Source organism: Rhinopithecus bieti, unplaced genomic scaffold (assembly GCF_001698545.2).
Source record: "Rhinopithecus bieti isolate Rb0 unplaced genomic scaffold, ASM169854v2 scaffold_13621, whole genome shotgun sequence".
Classification (NCBI taxonomy): Eukaryota; Metazoa; Chordata; class Mammalia; order Primates; family Cercopithecidae; genus Rhinopithecus; species Rhinopithecus bieti.
This window is the reverse complement of record NW_016807522.1, coordinates 351431-373863: the sequence shown is the minus strand read 5'-3', so window position 1 is coordinate 373863 and position 22433 is coordinate 351431. Positions and strand designations below refer to the sequence as shown.

Genomic DNA, 22433 nt, shown 5'->3' with positions numbered 1-22433 from the left:
CAAGGGTGACTCCAATCAAGTGCTTTCTTGGGGATTCAGTGAAGTTACTGACACAGCCAAGAATAATGTACTTGCTGGAGGGATCAGTGCTTATAGCCCATCCCCCTGAGGGTGGTGGGAGAAGAAGAGGTTCTGGGAAGGTCTCCATTTACTCCTGGGTTTGGAGGGGATCTGGGAATGTGTAGGGTCCATCTGAGTCAAGATCACGGCCAGGGAGAAAGAAGGGCAGGCTAGAGGTAAGACTGAAGACCAGTAGCTGGGGCATGCATTGATTTCCCCAGATCCGCCTCCACTTAACTTGCTCAGGTTCAAGAGCACACATGCGATCGCTACATACAAACATACACCCCGTTCTCTCACCTGTGGAGGGCTGTAGCTGCTGACGGTGGGGGTGCTGGTATTGGCGCTTGAGCCAGGGATGTTGCTGTTCTTGTTGTAGGTGCTGGCCCCTGGGGGGTTCCGAGCAGGGCTGTAGCTGGGTGGTGGCGGTGGCTGCTGTGGTGGTGGCTGTGGTGGCGGAGGCTGCTGTGGTGGCGGTTGTTGCTGGGGAGCCCGGTTGTAGCTGCCTCTGTTGTTGGAGTTGTTGTTATCCCGGTTGTTGTTACCCCAGCGGTTTTGGCTATAGCCACCACCTCCGCTGCGGTTGAAACCTGCATTGGAGAAATCCAGATGAAAGGCGCCATCATTCCCAAATTGCAACCCCAGGGAACTGGGCTGTCTTGGTGACTACTATGAGCTGGTATGGCCAGGCGCAGAGCCAAGAACTCAAGGTGAACAAACAAAGCATGTCCTCTGGGATTCTCTAGACCCCCGGGCATACTCCCGTCCCAGCCCTTAAGACAGGTTTGTCTCATCCACTGGACTGCGAGAATGGTGAGGCAGAGACCAGGGCAGTCTTGAGTTTCTGTATCCCAGCATCTCAATAGCTGTTGAATATGCAGGAAGGAGATGCTCAAGGAGAGGAAGCTGGCAGGGCGCAGTGGCTCACACCTGTAATCCCAGCACTTTGGGAGGCTGAGGCGGGTGGATCACCTGAGGTCAGGAGTTCAAGACCAGCCTGACCAACACGGAGAAACTCCATCTCTACTAAAAATACAAAATTAGCCGGGCATGGCGGTGCTTGTCTATAATCCTAGTTTACTCGGGAGGCTGAGGTGGGAGAATTGCTTGAACCCGAGAAGCAGAGGTTGCACTGAGCCAAGATCACGCCATTGCACTCCAGCCTGGGCAACAAGAGCAAAACTCCATCTCAAAAAAAAGAAAAAAAGAGAGGAAGCTAAGCATTGGGGACATCCATGAACGAGTCACATCTGGTCCTTTTCAGACTTGGCCAAAGATGTAGCCATTTCTAATAGATTTTGATCTAGACCGTATTTCCAAGGAGCTCATGGTCAGATGGGGGAAGGTTCACAAAAATGACAGCAATGTGACAAAATGACAGCACTGTGATATGCAAATGGGCAAAGGGCTTCATAAGCAATGTCCGGGGAGTGGGACAGCGGGAGCGTTTCTGAGGTCTCGTGTCTGACTTGTTTCAGTTTTCTACCAGAGTTTAACTCACAGCTGGAGCTTAGAAAACTTCAGTTGCCGATTCAGTAAGCAGTCAAAGCCCAGCCCCAACCTGGGAACAGAAAGTGGAGAGTACTGTGAGTGAGATGTCTCACCTCCTCGGTAGTTGCCTCCTCCACCGCTGCCTCCCCCTCGGTTCTGGAAGCCGCCACGGTTGCCTCCAGGGGGTCCTCGGTTGTCATAGCGCTGGAAGCCACCGGCACCCCCGCGGCCCCGGAAGCCACCACCACCTCGGTTGTCAAAGCGCTTTTCAGGGGGTGGCCCAGCCTTGCGGCCTTCCTCGTTGTACTGCCTCACGAGCTTGTCTGCTTCCTCCCGCTGCAGCTCAATGAATAGAACCTCATCCAGGAAGTCCCCAACATCTGGCAACGTGAAGTTGGCTAGGAGGAAGGGAGCGCCCCAGAGGGAACAAGAAGAGGTCAGTACCTTCTGAAGTCTGGGCCCCTCTACCCAGAAGAGTGGCCTTCCAGAAGGGAGAAGGTGAAGAAAACTGGAGTAGTGAATAAGAAAGAGGCAGACAGAAGGGCTGGCGCGGTGGCTCACACCTGTAATCCCAGCACCTTTGGGAGGCCGAGGCGGGTGGATCACCTGAGGTGAGGAGTTCGAGACCAGCCTGGCCAACAGGGCAAAACCCTGTCTCTACTAAACAAATAAAAAAATTAGCCAGGCATGGTGGCGGGCACCTGTAGTCCCAGCTACTCGGGAGGCTGAGGCAGGAGAATCAGTTGAACTCCAGAGGCGGAGATTGCAGTGAGCCAAGATCGCACCACTACACTCCAGCCTAGGTGACAGGGCAAGACTCCATCTCCAAAAAACAAAAAGAGAGAGAGAGAGAGAGAGAGAAAAGAGAGAGAGAAGAGAGAAGAAAGAGGCAGAAAAAGCCCCAACTCCTCAGCCTGCTGTCAGGGGCTAACAAAGACTCCTCCCTTTTCTGAAGAGGTGGCTAAGATCCACCAAGCCACAGTGCTCAGCTCCCTCAGGCCTCACCCCCAGGGAATGGGTCAGACAGATGGCACCACCATCCCTATTTTTACTGAGAAACAAACTGAGGCTTGCCCACAGTCAGCCCATCTGGGGCCAGAGGCAGGGTGAGCACGCAGGACTTTCAGCTTTAGCTTGCATACATCCTTTCCCTCATGCTGCCCCAGTCCCATCCCACCTGAAAACCCTGACACAAGGCCGGGTGCGGTGGCTCAAGCCTGTAATCCCAGCACTTTGGGAGGCCGAGGTGGGCGGATCATGAGGTCAGGAGATTGAGACCATCCTGGCTAACATGGTGAAACCCGGTCCCATCAATACAAAAAATTAGCCGGGCGTGGTGGCGGGAGCCTGTAGTCCCAGCTACTTGGGAGGCTGAGGCAGGAGAATGGCGTGAACCCAGGAGGTGGAGGTTGCAGTGAGCCGAGATCGCACCACTGCACTCCAGTCTGGGCGACAGAGCGAGACTCTACCTCAAAACAAGAAAAAAGACAACCCCGACACAAGAGAAATGGGTAGCTTTTCCATTCACAGCTGTGGTAGACAAGGAAGGGACAAAGTAGAAGCAAAGAAAGAATAAGATCAAAAAAGAAACCATTAGGGAGCCAGGGAAGGGCAAACTGAGTAAAGAGCTTCTTCTCTCCAGGACCCCGTGGTGATGTTCCTCTGGGAAGCACTCATTTCCTACCTTTCATTTCTAAGACCGCATGATCTGGGACATCCTTCCCTTCCTCGTCGGTTCGCTTTATTGTTCGGTCTTTTAGGTCCTCGTCAGTGGGACAAATCACAATGGCTTTGCGCTGGAAGCCTTCAAATGGTCTCATTTTTCGTCTCTGGGCTGACCCATAAACGTTTGTCTAAGGTAAGGTAACAGAAGAGGCAAGAGATGATACATTAAGAGTTGGTTTTTTCCTCTGAGGGGTATTATGTAGGCCAGGGACTGAGAAAAGGATATTAGTGCTCCTTGTAAACAGAGAAACTCCAGAAACAGCTCTTCTTTACTCTGAAGATTCCTGAGTCACCCTCAGCAAATGAATTGACTTAGGTAAGTGGCTGCAGACAGGCACAGAGCAAAGGACTCCTAATGGTTGGGACTTTGCTTTTTAATCCTATTTGCTCTTGGTACTGGGCCTTACAATTTCTTTCCCCATTCTAAAAGTTAATACATACTCTTGGTAAAAAATTCACAGTATAAGGCATAAAGTTTAGAGGAAAAAGCCCTGCATTCCCTTAGTGCCAGCCCTACTTCCAGAGAGAATGAAGAATGAATTTCTTCCGTGCGCTTTTAGAAGTATCTATGTGATTTCTTACACAAAAAGAATTGTATTATGCACATCCTCCTAAGGCTCTTTTTCATGTAACATGAAACTTTCTCTAAAGTTTTTCTGTGCAGTATTCTTTTTTAATGGCTGTATAATACCTATAGATTAGCTATGCTACTAATTAACCAGCTCCTTTGGACAGTTTTGTAGTTTGTTCTCATTAACATTGGTTCTTTTATTCCCTCAGTCCTTCTCTGAAACATCAGCCTCACCCACAAGCTTCTAACCAGCAAGCTCGACAGGTCACGAGTCTCTGCTTCTCACAAGTGCAGTTTTGCTCCTAATGTTTCCTTCTCTTCCTCTAAGTGATGGCAGGTGTGTCCTGGGCTGGTGCTGGCACAGCAGTGCTCTAGCACATATGTGGTTGAGAGCAGTAACAACATCAGCTTCCATTTACTGAATATCTCCTTCATGTTGGGCCCTTTGGGAATGGGGTCTACCTCTGTTGGACTCAGGGTTCCATAGACTCAGCCTGTATACTTGAATCACATGGACACTACTTAAAAAGTGAGCAGCCCAAACTTCATTTGAGACTTCCTGAGCCTGAACCTCTAGAAGTGAGACCCAGGCACCTATATAGGTACCCTCCCTATGGAAACTCGGGAACTCAGCAGAAACGGAGTAAAAAGTTTTTAACTGCATTTAGACAATTTTTTAGTGGCTCTAACAGACACCCAAGAAAGAAGCCACAGATGGGGAAAACAATCTGTAAAGGGGCATGTACAAATGAACAACAAAAAAAATGTATTCTGAAGATACGGCCTAGTTGGGTGCAAAGAGTCTAGGGTCAAGTCCTGGTGTGGCTATTAACGCACCTTGGCCAGTCCTTACGGTTGCCTCATCTGTAATACGGTGTTGAAAACCCTCCCTCTCTGGGCTGGCAAGAACTGAGTAAGAGAATGTCCATAAAGCAACTGAGAAAGTGCAAGAAACTACTCAAGTAGGGGGACACAGGTGGCCTCCAGGGCGGGAGACACCTTGACGGAGAGGAAGGCAGTGCACTGGGATGGCCCAGCCTCAGCCTCTGTAAAATCAAGCTCTGAAAAGGGAAAACGGCATGGATGTCTTATGGTTGCTGTGAAGACTGAATGAGTCCATGTGAGTAAAAGCCCTCGTCTAAGCCCAGGCCCTGGCTCACAGCCAACACTCAACAACTGTGAGCTGCCACTGATGTGGTCATCACTGGGTAGATATTTATACTGTCATGTTGACTTAAAGCAACTCAGACCAAAGAAAAGGTTACGCTTGTAGTGATCTCCCAAGCAGAAAGACAGGGACAGTGAGACAGGGTGGAAAGAACACAGGATTTGGGGAAGAAACTTGGGCCTGAAATCCCCGCTTGCCCTTTACTGTTTGTGAGACTCCAGACAAGTCCTCAAGTAGCCTGAGTCTCAAATGTCCTCGTCTGAAAGACAAGGACCATCACCCTCGTCCTGGCTCTGAAGAGGATTTGCAGATGTAAAAGTCTCTGGCAAGTGCCAAGCGGGGTGGGCAGTGAAAGAAGTCAACACCCAGAGTGGATCTGAAAATAAGGCCTATAGGACTGACTATCCAGGAGAGGCTTCTCAGTGGAAAGTACCAAGGAAAAAACAAGGTTACAAGAGATCCTCTTCTAAGACATAGGAACAGGGTGCTGGATGTGGATTAGCCAGGGGCCAGGGACTCCAGCACAGATCTGTTGGAAGTTCTGGGCCATGGGTGCAGCTGCTTAAACTAACCAGATCCTCCGGCCCTGAACCATGAGCCAGGAAAAAATGTTCTTCCCTGTCCCCCAGGCAAAGTGTCCCTACCCCCATGAAGGAGGATGTGGGCAGTCATGTGGGTGACAGGCGCACACATACTTGTTCTTGGGGTCTTGGACACTGGCCCACAAAGAGCCCTTGGGCCACAAACGGTTTGAAAAGGAACATCATGTTACAGAGGAAAAGTTAAGTCCCCTCTCCCCACTACTCTTCTTTGACTCCATTCCTAAAAGCAAACAGAACGTGGCATCTGGTCACAGGAAGAAAGAGTTTGGCTTCCTCAGCTAAATATAATTTTCTTCTAACACAAAAGCCCACAATAGGTAGGTGCCAGGATGGATATGGCCCCAAACCATTCTGCCTTTTTATTTATTTATTTTTTTTCCTCCTAAGTGATCCTACTTTGATTCCTCTGAACTGCCAGGGCATGGAGTGACACGTCCTGAGGTCTTCCATGTGGTACAACTGCCCTGTCAATGTACTGATGAGGAGACAGAGAAGAGAAGCAATTCTGCCAAGACAGCTAGTCCCTGCAGCTTCATGGGATGGGAGGAATGGAGGCGGAGCAGATTGGACTCATAAATAGCTGGCCTTTGTCCTTGGAAGTGGGCAGGCTCTGAGAGATGGCTTCTCAGGCACTTCGGAATTGAGGTGCTGAGAATCCTCAGCAATGATTTTTAAGACTGTGCCTCCCTCCACTTACTCCTTGGCTTGGGGAAGGGAAGAAGAGTATCTAAACCACACCAGCAGAAATGCAAATACTTGGCTTTCCTGGAGGAAAGGGAATTAGCTGCTGGTGGCTGTTGCCACAGCAAACACAGTGAGGTCACAGCCCCTGGACCAGCCCAGCACTTCTGTGGTCGCTGGGGGCTGCTGGCGGCTGTTGCTATGAGACCAGCACAACAGCTAGGTCAGCTTTTCCAGTTGCTTTTGTTCCCTCTGCCTAGCTCCTGCTTCTCCCAGTCCCACCCTGCTTGAAGATGTTGATTCTGAGAGAAAATGTGGCTGGCTGTGTTCCCTGGCCCCTGTGACATAGACTAAGGGACAAGAGTTGGGTTTCTCAGAGAAACTATATGGGGAGTTTTGGTGTGTACCAGTCTGAGGGAGAGAGGAGGGAACACAGCAGGTACGAGTGATGATGTGACAGCGCAGGCTCTCTCAAGCCCCACTGTCCCTGTCTACTCTCACTTTTCACAGCTCACCAGGGTCATACTGGCAGCAGGAGACACCTAGGTAGATCTGAGGAGCAAAGTTAAGGCCATGATGAGGAACGATTTGCTTTGAACTCAGAGTGAGGTGAATTCCAGTCAAAAGAACCACATTTATAGGAAAAGAACTGGCTGGAGTATGAAGAATGGAATAAGCTTCAGGCTCTAGGGATGGTTGGTCAAGGATGAAGTAAAGAAACATCCCTTTTCCAAGGCCTGCAAATAAGACGCAGGTTACTGTGGGACACTGTTCTAGCCCTGGGTTTCTGTTTCAGGCAAAAGTGTGGCACCTGCTGACCAGGATGCAAATGAGGACTAGAACGACATGTTCTGACTGTGATGTCAACCCATCCGGCCCTGATTCTAACTGATGCCTGGCCTGGCTCTGGGCTGCTAGAGCCCTCTAATGGAACTCCTAGGCAACAGTGTCCTACTCTGGGGTGGGTTTGGGCAACATGGCCCTGCAGAGGCTCCCCAGAAGCCTCCAGAAGGGCAACTTGTTTGCCTCACAGCAGGCCAGTCAGTTCCTGTTCTGTACTCCATTTTGAGGCCCTCTGGGACAAGGCCAGAAAGCATCTCATTCCAGAGGCTTCCCACCTCCAACAGAGGACCCCAAAGAGCCACCTGAAGTAATGTGGCCTTCTACTCCCCCTTTCTCTCTCCTCTGCAGCCTTTTACTAGCCAGGCAAATTTATCCATATTCCTCCGGATGAAAGCCTAACCATGACTCCCCACTCTCCTCAGAACAAAGCCCCAACTCTTTTAATCATCCTCTGTGCCCTGACCCAGACATTCCACCTCCAGAAAGCTTCCCCAAATTCCCACCATGGCCCCAACCATTCTAGACTATGGCTGTTTGGGAAGTCAGCAGGGTTGTGATCTATCAGCATACTGAGTGTGTGACTTAGCAGTCCTATAGTCCTCTGTAGAGGCCTCAGTTTCCTCTCTGGTCCACCTTTTTCTCCTCTGATGTTCCATAGCTGTGATGCCCACATGACCTGAAGAGGCTACTCAGGTTATCATAGAATGTAGGTCAAAGCCCCCATATACCTGAGAGTTTGTGCCTAATAACATACATCCCAGGGTAGGCGGTAGAGTCCTGGCCAGACAAACGCAGAATCCTGGCTTATACACGCCCACCTGGCTTCTGCAGACAACCTCTCCTTCTCTCTCAAGGATGAGCATTTCTGAGGCCAACCTACATAACATGAGGCTGGAAGAGCCAAATGTGGGGAGGTCTGACCACTCAGGAAAAACTAGTGGAGGCAAAAGATGGTTCTGGGCTGAGATCCAGGAACTGCAGGGACTTTGCCTGTAGTATGGGTTTCCCCTTTGGAAATTCCACCTAGCCCAGGAGACAGCTATGCATCATCAACTTACCTGTCACTGCCAAAGCTAGTGGAATGGAAGTGCCAGGATTGGCCAGGGACCTGCTCTGAACCTTCTATACACAAACACACAACGTCCCTCTCCCTCTTTCTCATACCCAGAGTTTTCTGGAACCCACTTTTGGGGTTTAGGCCAAAATAGGTGAAACCACTGGCTTTATACTCCCTCCCTCAGCCTGAGTAGCCTATGGCTTCAGGCCCCGAGTCAATCCTCCAATCTGTGGTTAACCAGAGAACCCTCCTCCCCAGCCTTCAGAGTTTAGGTTCTCTGTCTCACTGTTGGCCCAGATCACTTGGCCTGACCCACATGTCCCTTAAGCAGGAGGCTGGTAGCCCCGAAGACCACAGGCATACCCGGTACAGCCCTAGACCCTGTCCCTGAACAAGCCAGCAGCAGCCAAGAAGGCTGACAGTAGGTCTTCAGAGTGCAAAGCTGTCATGGGCCTGGCTTCCAGAGAAAACCCACTTCAGCATCCTGGACAGAGATGTTAGACGATCCACTCTAGACTATAATCATTCTACCATGGGCCACATATTTGAAATGGGTTTCATAGCTGATTTAACCAGCAAACCAAGAAAAAGACAGGCAGGAATACTGGCTGGGGTATCCAAAAGAGGTATGTATCCTCAGAGTGTTAAAATGGTATTACTGCTCTCCCTTTCACGACAATGAGTCCAAATGGGGTCAATTCAGACTAAAATTCTAAAATGCCCTGACAAGGAGGATCAGGCAAAGTGAGGCCAAGGGTTTAAAAGACAAATCTTCAAAGTGGAGAGAACATTGATTGTATACAATACTGATGAGGCTGAGCTGGGGGGATAACCATGGATGGTTTTTAGACTATCCTGTGCTCAACTGTTTTGTGTAGGATCCTCATTCCTATGTGAAGGCAACTTGGTCCCTGGTGATTTCCTTCTAACAAGCCAACCACCATTCTGACAAAGCCAAACACTGTCACCACCTCCACTCTTATCAGGAGCCCTTTAAACTTATGGTCACCAAGCACCCAGGCCTACACGTATGGAAGGCACTTCAGGAAGGCTACAAGGGCAGGGTGTGACTTAGTTTACATATTTACTCACTTATAGGTTCTTAAGAAAGCACAAATGCAAGGCTAAAGGGAACAAAGGCTCATTCACAGATCCCCAAATATAGAAAATAAGGAAACACCCTTTGTTACTTGTGAAAGCCTTCAGGACAAATGTTAAGTATGACGTTGCATAGGAAATAACCATGTCGAACTCATTACTCTGGGACAGGAATCTGTAATGAGTTTTGGGTCACTCATCCTTTTAAGAATGCTGATAGGGACAAAAAAATTGTCTAAGGTTTTTTTTATTCTTCTTTTTTGTAAAAAGGATACACCTGCACCTGCACACAATATGTTCAACTGCAAAGCTTCCAAGGTCCCTGATGTTAAGAACTCCACCATTAACTGAACTGTAGGTAGAAAATATGACTTAGGTATGTACCTGCCAGTCATATGTATTTGTGAAGAAAATATGATGGAAGCAATAATAGCATTTACCTTACAGCACTGCTGTTGGCATGAAACCTACTCTACCTATTCTGTAGAGTATTTAACAATGATCACCAGCTACTAAGTGCCAGGTCCTGTGTTAGGTGTGCAGATGCTATTGAGATCCCTGTTTTATAAACCAAGCGATGGAGATTCAGAGGATAAAGTCAGCTGCCCAAAGGCACAGAGCTAGGGAGTAGCCGAGCTGGGATTTAAGCCCCAGTCTGTCAGGCTCGGAAATCCATACTCCTTCCATTTTGCTAAACAGTATTTACCTGATGTTCTTTGGGGCTGCTGATGAGTCTGAGAAGTAGGCCTAGATCATAATCCCAGTCTGGGCTCAGCTGTGTGTAGGACCATGTCATCATGTATGACAAGGTCTGACCCCCTGACTAGCACAGCAGTCCATCATCATTATGGGGGAAAAAAAAGGGACCTGAGGGAGATTCCCAGGCACGCAAGGGGCCCCTCCCTTTTTCTGAGGACACAATGGTCATCATTAAATACCTGATCTAGGATATAGTTGCGTTTCTTGCGGGCAGCAATCTGGATGAGGCGGTTGAGGCACTGGGTGGCCTGCTGGATCAGGACGTCCCAGCGGCCAGCATAGTTCCGCTGCCGGCGTAGGCCCATCACCTGCAGGCAGGAATTGGTGAGGGGTGAGTGGTTTTAGTTGCAGGGCAGCACTCAGTAGGTGGGAGGTGAGTAAGGAGAGTCCAGTGGCTGTCCTTACCCGCATCTTATCCATGATGGCATTGGTACCCAGGATGTTGTACTTCTTGGAAGGGTTGGAGGCTGCGTGTTTGATGGCCCATGTGGTCTTGCCAGCAGCAGGCAGGCCCACCATCATCAGAATCTACAAGAACAAGACAGAGAAGGTGTTGCGGCGTGGTGGTGTGGCGCCACTCGCCTTGTTGGTGACTGTTTTGAGTGTGACTCTGGACCTCTGAGCTGTGGCTGCCTCTGCAAAGTGGAAGCAATAATAGCATGTACCTCACAGTATTGGTTTTGGGATTCGAAAAGATCAGGCTTGTGAGACTGTGAGCACGGTGCCTGGGACAGGGTGAGCATTAAGTCAAGTGCTAGCCAGGCACGGTGGCTCACGCCTATAATCCTAGGACTTTGGGGAAAACAAAACAAAACAAAACCAAGTGCTGTCATCATTAACATTTATAGGATTTTGTTTTTTTGAGACAGGGTCTCACTCTGCTGCCCAGGCTGGTGTGAAATGGCCCAATCACAGCTCACTACAGCCTTGAACTCCCAGGCTCAAGCAATCCTTCTACATCAGCCTCCAGAGTAGCCAGAACTACAGGCATACACCATCACACCCAGCTAACCTTTTTCTCTCTTTTTTTGGTAGAAATGAGGGTCTCCCTATGTTGCCCAGAATGGTCTCATTCTGGGATCCTCCTCCCTCCTTGGCCTCCCAAAGTGCTGGAATTAATAGGCGTTTGCCACCAAACCCAGCCCATTTACAGCATTATGTGACCCCTCCCCACCAATAGCCCAGGGAAGGCTGTGTACTGGGACTGGCCCCATGGAGTGGGTAGGAGAAGTGGTACAACTTTCTTGAAGTATGAAATAGGAACAGAGCTGCACACACATGGACATGAATTGCATCTAATCAGTACATTTAGAATTTGGTAAACACAGATGCATCTTAAATGCCCGACTAGAGGGGAACGGTGAGTAGTTTGTAAGGTCATTAAGAATGATGTTCATTTCCTTGAAGGATTTTTAAAAAAGAAAAAAAGAATGATATTCAAAGAGGGGTTTTCATGTGATGGGATAAAGCTCACAAAATAATGTGAAGTGAAAAGGGCAGGGCATCATAATGCTTATACCATAAAATCTCAATGATATATGTTTGTGAGCATAAGACAGGCACTTAGCACATTAAAAAGAACAGATGACCTCCAAAACTCTGCAAGTAAACTTATTTGTAGATGATGGCATTATGAAAATTAAAATTTTTTTACTTCTTAATTTTTTAGAACAAGCATAAATAACTTACACATACAAGAAAAATATTGTTTTAAGAAAAAAGACACTAGTATAGCTCTTGGAATCAAATCATCCCAAAGGCCATTTATCTCTTATGATAGCTCTGGGTGAGAGGTGGAACTTACTCAACCTCCTTCAAGAACACTCGGTGGGCCAGGCTCAGTGGCCAAAAAAGTTAGCCGGGCATGGTGGCATGTACCTGTGGTCCCAGCTACTCGAGAAGCTGAGGTGGGAGGATCACTTGAGCCTGGGAGGTCAAGGCTGCAGTAAGCCGTGATCGCACCACTGCACTCCAGCCTGGGTGACAGAGCGAGACCCTGTCTCTAAAGAAAAAAAAAGAACACTTGGTGGCACAGTGCACTCCCCAAGAGGCGCCTAGTGTCCTTTTCTGCTGTAAGAAAAGCTTCCTTTTCCCATATTCTGGCCTCACTTAAGAAGAAGAGGGAATCTTTCTGAGATTTAGGTGGCCTCTCTGACTTCACCTTAGATCACACCAACAACCCTCACCTCACACTCAGAGTTTTTCAGCTCTGAGTCCAACCCTGAGGAGCTGGACAAAGCGGCCTCTTGCCCCAAGGCTACTCATGCAGCAAGCCTGTGTGTGTGTGTCTCCTCTGTCTTGGCAGCAAGGTGGCCACCAATACATTCTGGCCCCACTCACCTCACATTCTGCTTTGCTCTTTGGTCCAACAGTGCCCCGGATCCGCTCACTAAGGGGAAGATGCTGGATGAAGGTAAACCCCGGGAGGACAGAACAGTAGGGCTCTGCCCTCTGTCCAAAGTTGAACTCCACTGCACAATTCTTCACCAGGACATGAGGATAGAGGGCCTGACCCCCCAAGGCTTCTTTCTGGATTCGGAAGGCAATGCCCATCCACTTTCCATTCTTGGTAAAGGACAGTTCCACGTCATTTCCACATTCAAAGTCCTAGCAGAAAAAGCCAAAGGAATATGATTGCCAACTCTTGCCGTAGGCACTGGGAGTCATACGTGGGAGACAGTAGATGCAGGGAATAGAATATGGACAGCTTTCCAGATTGAAGTGCATCCTTCCCCAACATACAGGTAAGCTGGGCAGCATCAGTGAACATCTCAGAGAATGTCCAGCCCAAAGTCCTCCTTGCCTAAGAACCCAAAGTTGGTGGATATGAACCAAGTAAACAAGAGTTTTTTTTTTGAGACAGGGTCTCACCCTGTCCCCCAGGCTGAGTGCAGTGGCACAGCTAGCTAGGGCTCACTGCAACCTCAAGCTTCCAGGTTCAAGCAATCCTCCCACCTCAGCCTCCTCAGTAGCTGGGACTACAGGCATGTTCCACAACACCTGGCTAATTTTTAAGCTTTTTGTAGAGACGGGGTCTTGTTATGTTGTCCAAGCTGGTCTTGAAATCCTGGACTCAAGTGATCTTCCCACCTTGGCCTACCAAACTGTTGGAATTATAGGCTTGAGCCACTGTACCCGTCCTAAAGCAGGTAATTTTAAGAAGCTCTGGCCGGGCGCAGTGGCCCAAGCCTGTAATCCCAGCACTTTGGGAGGCCGAGATGGGCAGATCACGAGGTCAGGAGATCGAGACCATCCTGGCTAACACGGTGAAACCCTATCTCTACTAAAAAATACAAAAAACTAGCCGGGTGAGGTGGCGGGCGCCTGTAGTCCCAGATACTTGGGAGGCTGAGGCAGGAGAATGGCATAAACCCCGGGAGGCGGAGCTTGCAGTGAGCCGAGACCGCGCCACTGCACTACAGCCTGGGCGACACAGCGAGACTCCATCTCAAAAAAAAAAAAAAAAAAAAAAAAAAGAAGCTCCAAGTATTTGAGTCTTGTGCCTAGACTGAGATGAAGATGAAGGAAAAGGTGATACAGTCCTGTCCTGAAAACTGACGAAGAGCCAGGCGCAGTGGCTCACGCCTATAATCCCATCACTTTGAGAGGCCAAGGCAGGAGGATCACTTGAAGCCAGGAGTTCAAGTACAGCCTGGGTAACAGAGAGACCCCACCTCTACAAAAACAAACAAAAGAAACCCAAAAAGGGCAGTCTATGAGTATAACAGCTGAAGAAAAGCCACAGCAGGGCCTTTTCGAACTGAGTTCAGCTTGTTCAACATGTTCCCTGAGTTCATACTCTTTCTGATACGTATGTCTGCGTAATCTGGGACCAACAGAGCTTAAGAACCAGTGGGGAATGAGACAAGGATACTCTATCATAATTCAGTAAGATGACCTACCTAGAAGCAAGTTTCTGAGGAGGTTTCTCAGTTGCTTGTATATAAGCCTAGCAGTGACAGAACATAATGTCAGGTTGGCTGAGGCATAAAAGATGAGGGGGAAGTAATTCAGGAACAGCTGAAGAGCCATGCAGGGACCACATTCATTTATTCTGTAACAACTACTTATTGAATTGCTAAAGTTAGTAATTAAGACTCCCCTCTTTTTGTTGAGACAGAGTTTCACTCTTGTTGCCCAGGTTGGAGTGCAATGGCACAATCTCAGCTCACCACAACCTCCACCTCCCAGGTTCAAGCGATTCTCCTGCCTCAGCCTCCCAAGTAGCTGGGATTACAGGCATGTGAAACCATGTCCAGCTAATTTTGTATTTTTAGTAGAGATGGGGTTTCTCCATGTTGATCAGTCTGGTCTGGAACTCCTGACCTCAGGTGATCCACCTGCCTCAGTCTCCCAAAGTGCTGGGATTACATAGGTGTGAGTCACCGCGCCCAGCCCATTTTAGAAGGTGGATGGCTTCGGTTCTACCATTTACTAACTTGTGGCCTTTGTTGTTTCATCTTGTTTCTTTATCAAAAAAGGGAGGGGGAGTAATAATATTTTATACAGCCTATGTTTATTCTGCTAAATGGGCTAGTACATTTAATACACAGCACACAAGTGAGCACACACAGTGAGCCATCACTGCAAGATGCCAGGCACTATGCTAGAAATTAGGGGCTGGGACTGAAGTGCTGGGAGGGGGACATGGCCTACCTCGGCATGTGAGGGATTCTAAGTTACCACAGGAATTTGAACTTGATGCTGGTGGCAGAGCAGAGTCTCTGACTTACTTTGAATAGTGGAGCAGCCTGCTCAAAACTGTGTTTTGGAAACATCGCTTTGGCTGCAGGATATGAGAGGCTCTTTTTTTTTCTTAGTGTTTTTGTCCTCTTTAAAATTTATATTTTAAAACTTTTGGTAAATATTTTCTAAACGCCCATCTCAGAGAAGAAAAGGCTCAAAACTTGAGATTAGCAAACAAACAAAATACGAGGTTCAGTCTCTGATATAAAAGTACAGTTTCTTTCTCTATTCAGGTGACCACCTTGGGAACTGCCCTTCAAGAAGCGACAGAAGCACCCTCCCTTGACCAGCTTTCCCATTAACCTCCTCAGTGCTCAAAGCGCGCAGCTCTGTGTCAGACGCCCTCATGCTTGTTCATCTCTAAGCATGCGCCCACGTCAAGACCATGGAGAGCGGCTGGGTACAGTGGCTCATGCCTGTAATCCCATCACTTTGGGAGGCCGAGGAGGGCGGATCATGAGGTCAAGAGATCAAGACCATCTTGGCCAACATGGTGAAACTCCATCTCTACTAAACATACAAAAATTAGCCAGTCATGGTGGCGAGTGCCTGTAATCCCAGCTACTCAGGAGGCTGAGGCAGGAGAATCGCTTGAACCAGGGAGTTGGAGGTTGCAGTGAGCCAAGATCGCGCCACAGTACTCCAGCCTGGCAACAGCTAGACTCCTCAAAAAAAAAAGACCACGGAGAGCAGATATGACTGTGTAAAGGTGTTAGCCTTCCTTATGGCCACCAGCTTCACTATAGGAACTTACCATAATGCACAAAACCAGCGCCCTCAACCAACCAATCTACCACCAACAGAGCCATCTGACCAAGAAGCAAGCGGAGTTGTGTTGTTCCTGCTAAAACACTTCTCTGTCAGTCCCAGGCCTAAAGACCCAAACTCCTGAAGCCTCGCATAATTCAGAGCCTGCCATTTTTACAGTCTGGTGTCTCACACCTCTTTCTGTTGTCCCGAGGCTCTAAGTATCATACTCTTTATCGTTTGCTGAAATGGGTTATTCTGTTCTTCACTTGGAAGGCTGTTTTGCCTTTTTGTTTTGCAAATTGAGAACTTGAGGTTTGACACCAATGTCCTCCTGTCTTGTTTCAGGAGACCAGTGATTTTTACACTGCCACCAACTCCTCACTCTGAGCCTTTTAAAGTTGTGGTATCTTCTGAACAAAGAAAACTATACAAGGAATCTTAAGACTGGATGAAGAGATGTTCTGGTTGAAGCAAGAGTCAAGGCCTAGAGCTCCATACTGCCACATACCCAAAGAACCTCATACTCTGAAAGAACAGACTTTGGCAAACACTGTCACACAGTGACAAGTTAAATTACTGCAACGTGTTTGGAGTGTAGTCTTGGTGGTAGCTATCAAAATTTAAAAATATACCTTTGACTCAGAATCTAACTTTCAAGAAGAAATACATTCCCACAAGAATGCAAAATTGTATGTGCCAAATGCTCATGCCAACACAGCAAAATGTGCTCCAATAGTGGGGCTACAAAAAGATCTCCAAGTTACTCCAGTAAATGGAAAAAAGATGAGCAGCATTATCTGTTCCAGGAAACAACTTTCAGAGCCACTAACAGGAAGACGGGCTAAATTAAAGCAGGGTACCCAAACCCCTGCCTCAGAATACTAGACAGCCATTAAACAGTCACTAAATACAAAGCTGCAAAAGTAATGACATGTACACTAAAGGGAGGGACTAGGTTAAATCAATTATGGTACAGTCACACAATGACTACAGACAATATAAAAGTACAAAGAAGCTCTCTTGGTAGTGTCATAAAAAGATCCCCACCAAGGCCGGGCACGGTGGCTCATGCTTGTAATCCCAGCACTTTGGGAGGCCAAGGAGGGCAGATCACCTGAGGTCAGGAGTTCAAGACCAGCCTGACCAACATGGTGAAACTAAACTACAAAATTAGTTGGGTGGGATGGCACATCTCTGTAATTCCAGCTACGTGGGAGGCTGAGGCAGGAGAATCACTTGATTCTGGGAGGCAGAGGTTGCTGTGAGCTGAGATTGCGCCATTGCACTCCAACCTGGGCAACAAGAGCAAAACTCCGTCTCAAAAAAAATTAATTAAATAAAAAGATCCCCAAGACATATAAATTAAAAAAAAAAAAAAAAGATTGGGATGGGTATATATGAAAATGGGTAGGGCGAGGGGTGGGTGTCTAAAGAAGACTGTATCCCCTTTTACATTCCTTGATTTTTTTTTTTGGAAACTCTATTCTTGAAAAAATCAATTCACAATGATTAACTATTAAGAAACAATTTTAACTGAGCTAGATCTATATATTGTCTATGTGGACAGGGAAAGATGGCCAAGATTTACTGTTATATGGGAAAAAAATCCAAGGTTTAAAACCGAACAATTTGTAGAGTATAAACAGTTTTCATTTTAAAAATGTTTTATTAAAAACATATTGAGGGCCAGGCGCAATGGCTGACACCTATAATCCCAGCACTTTGGGAAGCTAAGGCAGGTGGATCACCTGAGGTCAGGAGTTCGAGACCAGCCTGGCTAACACGGTGAAACCCCGTCTCTACTAAAAATGCAAAAATTAGCCAGGTGTGGTGGCGCGCACCTGTAGTCCCCGCTACTCGGGTGGCTGAGGCAGAAGAATCGTTTGAACCTGGGAGGTAGAGGTTGCGGTGAGCTGAGATTGCGCCACTGCACTCCAGACTGGGTGACAGAGCGAAACTCTGTCTCAAAAACAAAACAAAAAAAAGATATTGGGATCCTGAAACACAAAGAAAGGCTGAGAAACTGTTTCAGATTAAATGAGACTTAGACACATGGCAAGAGAATGCAGTGTGATCCCAGACCAGATCAGATCCTAAACTAGACACTCAACTGGACGAAAGAATATTGTTGGCACAAGTGACAAAATTTGAATGTACAGTAGATAATAGCATTATAGCAAGTTTTAAATTTAATAACTTTACTGTCATTAATATCTTTACTCTTAAGAATCAGTCGGGTGTGGTGGCTCACGCCTGTAATCCTAGCATTTTGGGAGGCCGAGGCAGGCAGATCACGAAGTCAGGAGTTTGAGACCAGCCTGACCAACATGGTGAAACACCGTGTCTACTAAAAATATAAAAATTAGCTAGGTATGGTGGTGTGCACCTGTGATCCCAGCTACTTGGGAGGCTGAGGCAAAAGAGTCACTTGAACCTGGGAGGCAGAAGCTGCAGTGAACTGAGATCATGCCACTGCACTCCAGCCTAGGCGACAGAGCAAGACTCCGTCTCAAAAAAAGAATACACACCAACCAGGAGTGGTGGCCCACGCCTGTAATCCCAGCACTTTGGGAGGCCGAGGCGGGCGGATCATCTGAGCTCAGGAGTTCGAGACCAGCCTGGCCAACATGGTGAAACCCCGTCTCTACTAAAAAATATAAAAATTAGCCGGGCGTGGTGACAGGCGCCTTAATCCCAGCTACTTGGGAGGCAGAGGCAGGAGAATCGTTTGAACCCAGGAGGCGGAGGTTGCAGTGAGCCAAGATAAAGCCATTGCACTCAAACCTGGGAGACAAGAGCAAGACTTCTCTCAAAAAGAAAAAAAAAAAAAAAAAGAGTAGACACCGAGCCTGGCACAGTGCCATGCACCTGCGGTCTCAGCTACTAAGTTGGGATGGATGGCTTGAGCCCAGTTCTGGGCTGTAGTGCACTATGCTGATCGGCTGTCCACACTAAGTTTGGCATTGATATGGTGACCTCCTGAGAGCCAGGGACCTTCAGGTTGCCTAAGGAGGGGTGAACTAGCCAAGGCAGGAAACAAAGCAAGTCAAAATTCTCATGCTGATCAGAAGAGGGATCACTGCCTGTGAAAATGCTGCAAGACCCTGTCTCATTTATTAAAAAAAAAAGGAAGAAGGGATACAGACCGAAGTAATGAAGACACGATGTATACAACCTCCTCTCAAATGGGTCAGATGAAAACACAGCTGACTGTAACAACACTGGCTTCAAGCTGGGCAGGTCCACTTACATGCACACTTTTTTCATTCAATAAATATACTGAAAATATTTTTTGGACACTCACAACAATTTGAAAAAACTCTCAGATCCCTATGACTAGAAATACCAAAAAAAAAAAAAAAAATAAGGAAAAGTTAGTAATGTCACGAGTGCACAAAAATTGTAGACACTAGTCTATGTGTTAATTGACTGTTTATGTTATCAGTAGGCTGTGAGTTTGCTTCCCCCCACGCCCCCCACCTCAGTCTCCTGAGTAGCTGGAACCACAGGCATATGCCACCAGGCCCAGCTAATTTTTATTTCCATTTTTGGTAAAGACAGGGTTTCCTTGTGTTGCCCAGGCTGGTCTTGAACTCCTGGGCCCAGGTGAACTGCCCAGCTTAGCCTCCCAAAGTACTGGGATTACAGGTGTGAGCCACCGCACTCAGCCAGTAGTTAAGTTTTGGGGAATCAAAAACTATACGTGGATTTTTGACTACATGGGGGTTGGTGCCCCTAACCCCTGCAAAGTTCAAGGGTTAGCTCATTGTTTAGGGACAAGTAAACCACTTTGACCCCTTCTGTACTAAACTCATGGGGTTCTTGGTGGCATTCTCCTATATCAAAAGAACTTTAAAAGGGAACCACATATTGGAAAGGTATTTCCTAAGTCCAGAAATAAAGCATCAATGGAACCAATCTAGAAAAAGTATTTTCATTGTCCACACCTTGTAGTACAACCAAAAGACTGGCAACTGGTGTTGAGGATTCAGGGCTTGAGAGTTACCAACTTTGTAAGTAACAACAGTCCTGATCATAAATCTGACAGAATTTGCTGGGCGTGGTGTCTCCGGCCTATAATTCCAGAACTTTGGAAGGTCAAGGAGGGCAGACTGCTTGAGCTCAGGAATTTGGCGAAACCCCATCTCTACAAAAAATACAAATATTAGCTGGGTGTGGTGGCGCACGTGTGTAATCCCAGCTACTTAGGTCGCTGAGGTAGAATAGCATGAACCGGGGAGGTGGAGGTTGCAGTGAGCTGAGATCATTACCACTGCACTCCGCATTAAAAATCTGTTCAGGCAGATATCCTTTCTCTTCAATTATATCTTAATGATGCCCAGGAACTTGTTTGTTGCCTCTTGGTTGGCAGAAGCTGCCTTTCCTGTTAACAATTTTTAAGCCATACCTCTTTCTAAAGTTATTAAACCATCCTTTGCTGGCATTCAATTCAGCAGCTTTAGATCTTTCACCTTTCTTTTGCTTTATGTTGTCATACAATGACTTCACTTTTTCTTGAATTATAGCCTATAGGTATGCCTTTCTTTTCTTTTTTGAGAAAGAGTCTCACTCTGTTGCCTAGGCGGGAGAGAAGTGGCACGACCTTGGCTCACTGCAAGCTCCGCCTCCTGGGTTCACGCCATTCTCCTGCCTCAGCCTCCTTAATAGCTGGGACTACAGGCGCGTGCCATCATGCCTGGCTAATTTTTTGTATTTTTAGTAGAGATGGGGTTGTACCATGTTAGCCAGGATGGTCTAGATCTCCTGACCTCGTGATCCACCTGCCTCGGCCTCCCAAAGTGTTGGGATTACAGGCGTGAGCCACTGCACCTGGCAGGTATGCCTTTCTTATAGCCACCCTGTACCTACACAAAAGCTGCAGTATTTATTTATTTATTTATTTTTGAGGCAGGGTCTCATTCTGTCATCCAGGTTGGAGTGCAGTGGGACAATCATACCCCACTGCAGCCTCAACCTCCTGGGCTCAAGCGATCCTCAGCCTCCTGAGTATCTGGGACTACAGGCGTGTACCACCACACCCAATTAATTTTTATGTTTATAAAATACTAAAAGTTTGTTTTCGCCATGATGCCCAAGCTGGTCTTCAACTCCTGGGCTCAAGTGATCTGCCCACCTTGGCCTCCCAAAGTGCTGGGACTACAAGTGTGAGTCACAGTGTCCGGCCCTGCATTTTCAATATATGATAAAAAGTGCAAGGATTTAGCACCTGCTAGCATAGCTGTAGTGATGGCTTCGGGAATTTTTTCTTTTTTTTTTTACAGTGGTCCTTATGCTGGATTAATCTTGAAATGGCAGGCAACTACAGCTGTAGACCTCAATCTATAGCACATATCAAGCAATTCAAGTTTTTCTTGTAATGTCATAACTTTTTTCTGTTTCTGAGAAACACTTGCAGCATTACTAGTGGCACTTTGTTCGGATCCCATGGTGTTACTCAAGGCTTACAATATTGCAGTAAACATAATTAAAAAATACACAAGAATTGTGAGAGATCACTTTTTACTGTGAGACACAATTTACTGAAAAGAACTGCTCACATGAAGATGTACAACACACAGTGCCAGCTTGGCCAACACGGTGAAACCCCATCTCTACTAAAAATACAAAAATTAGGCCAGGTGCAGTGGCTCACACTTGGTAATCCCAGCACTTTGGGAGGCCGAGGAGGGTGGATCGCCTAAGGTCAGAAGTTCAAGACCAGCCTAGCCAACATGGTGAAACCTCATCTCTAACTAAAAATACAAAAATTAGCCAGGCACGGTGGTATGCGCCTGTAATCCTAGCTTCTCAGGAGGCTGAGGCAGGAGAATCTCCTGAACCCGGGAGGCGGAGGTTGCAGTGAGCCGGGATTGCGCCACTGTGCTATACAGCCTAGGCAACAAAGTAAGACTCCGTCTCAAAACAAAACAAACAAACAAAAAATCCCAGCTATTTGGGTGGCTGAGGCACAAGAATCACTTGAACCCTGGAGTTGGAGGTTGCAGTGAGTCGAGATCGTGCCACGAGACTCCAGCCTGGGTGACAGAGAAAGAATCTGTCTCAAAAAAAACAAAACAAAAAACAAAAAAAGGAAAAGCAGTTATGATTTAATACTGTACTATTATGTTTGTTTACATTTCCCTCAACTGTGAATGGTACCATGTAGTCTGTGTTTGTGTGCACAAGTTTTGATAAGTTTTAACTTTTTGTAACAGATTTATGGATATTTTATGCTAGCCAATGATGAAATAGACTAGTATCTACTTATATTTTATGCATTCATGACATGCTTAACTTTTTCTTAATCTTACTGATATTTCTAGGCTATATGATTTGTCTATTTTTTCAAATTGTTGCAAATCTCCAAAGAAGTTTCCAATATATTTATTGAAAAAAATCTGCACGTAAGTGAACCAGAGAAATTCAAACACGTGTTGTTGAAGAGTGAACTCTATGTGTATGTACACCATAAACATGAAAATGGTAAAGCAAATGTGGCAAATGTTAGAATCTGGATAAGGTCCTATGAGAATTCTTTATTCTCAAGCTCTTCTCTGAGTTTGAATTTATCTCAAAGTTAAAAAAAGAAGGGGCCCAGAGTGGTGGCTCACACCTATAATCCCAGAAATTTGGGAGGCTGAGGCAGGCAGATCATCTGAGGTCGGGAGTTCAAGACCAGCCTGACCAACATGGAGAAACCCCGTCTCTACTAAAACTACAAAATTAGTCGGGCATGGTGGTGCATGCCTGTAATCCCAGCTACTTAGGAGGGTGAGGCAGGAGAATAGCTTGAACCCAGGAGGCAGAGATTGTGGTGAGCCGAGATCGCACCATTGCTCTCCAGCCTGGGCAACAAGAGCGAAACTTCATCTCAAAAAAAAA

The 22433-nt window shown here is 47.1% G+C and overlaps 1 protein-coding gene across 7 annotated transcripts in view; it reads right to left on the bottom strand.

Annotated features, from left to right (window-relative positions):
- The window catches only part of HNRNPUL1 (heterogeneous nuclear ribonucleoprotein U like 1), a 52144-nt gene that overhangs the window by 3030 nt on the left and 26681 nt on the right, over positions 1-22433 (bottom strand). For all 7 annotated transcript variants that reach the window (XM_017882694.1, XM_017882697.1, XM_017882691.1 and 4 more), the window contains exons 8-13: positions 12396-12662; positions 10461-10583; positions 10235-10363; positions 3236-3404; positions 1665-1949; positions 361-650 (exon numbers count right to left, since the gene is read on the bottom strand). In XM_017882694.1, coding sequence (XP_017738183.1) covers positions 361-650; positions 1665-1949; positions 3236-3404; positions 10235-10363; positions 10461-10583; positions 12396-12662 — 1263 coding nt within the window. The remainder of the gene's footprint in view (positions 1-360; positions 651-1664; positions 1950-3235; positions 3405-10234; positions 10364-10460; positions 10584-12395; positions 12663-22433) is intronic.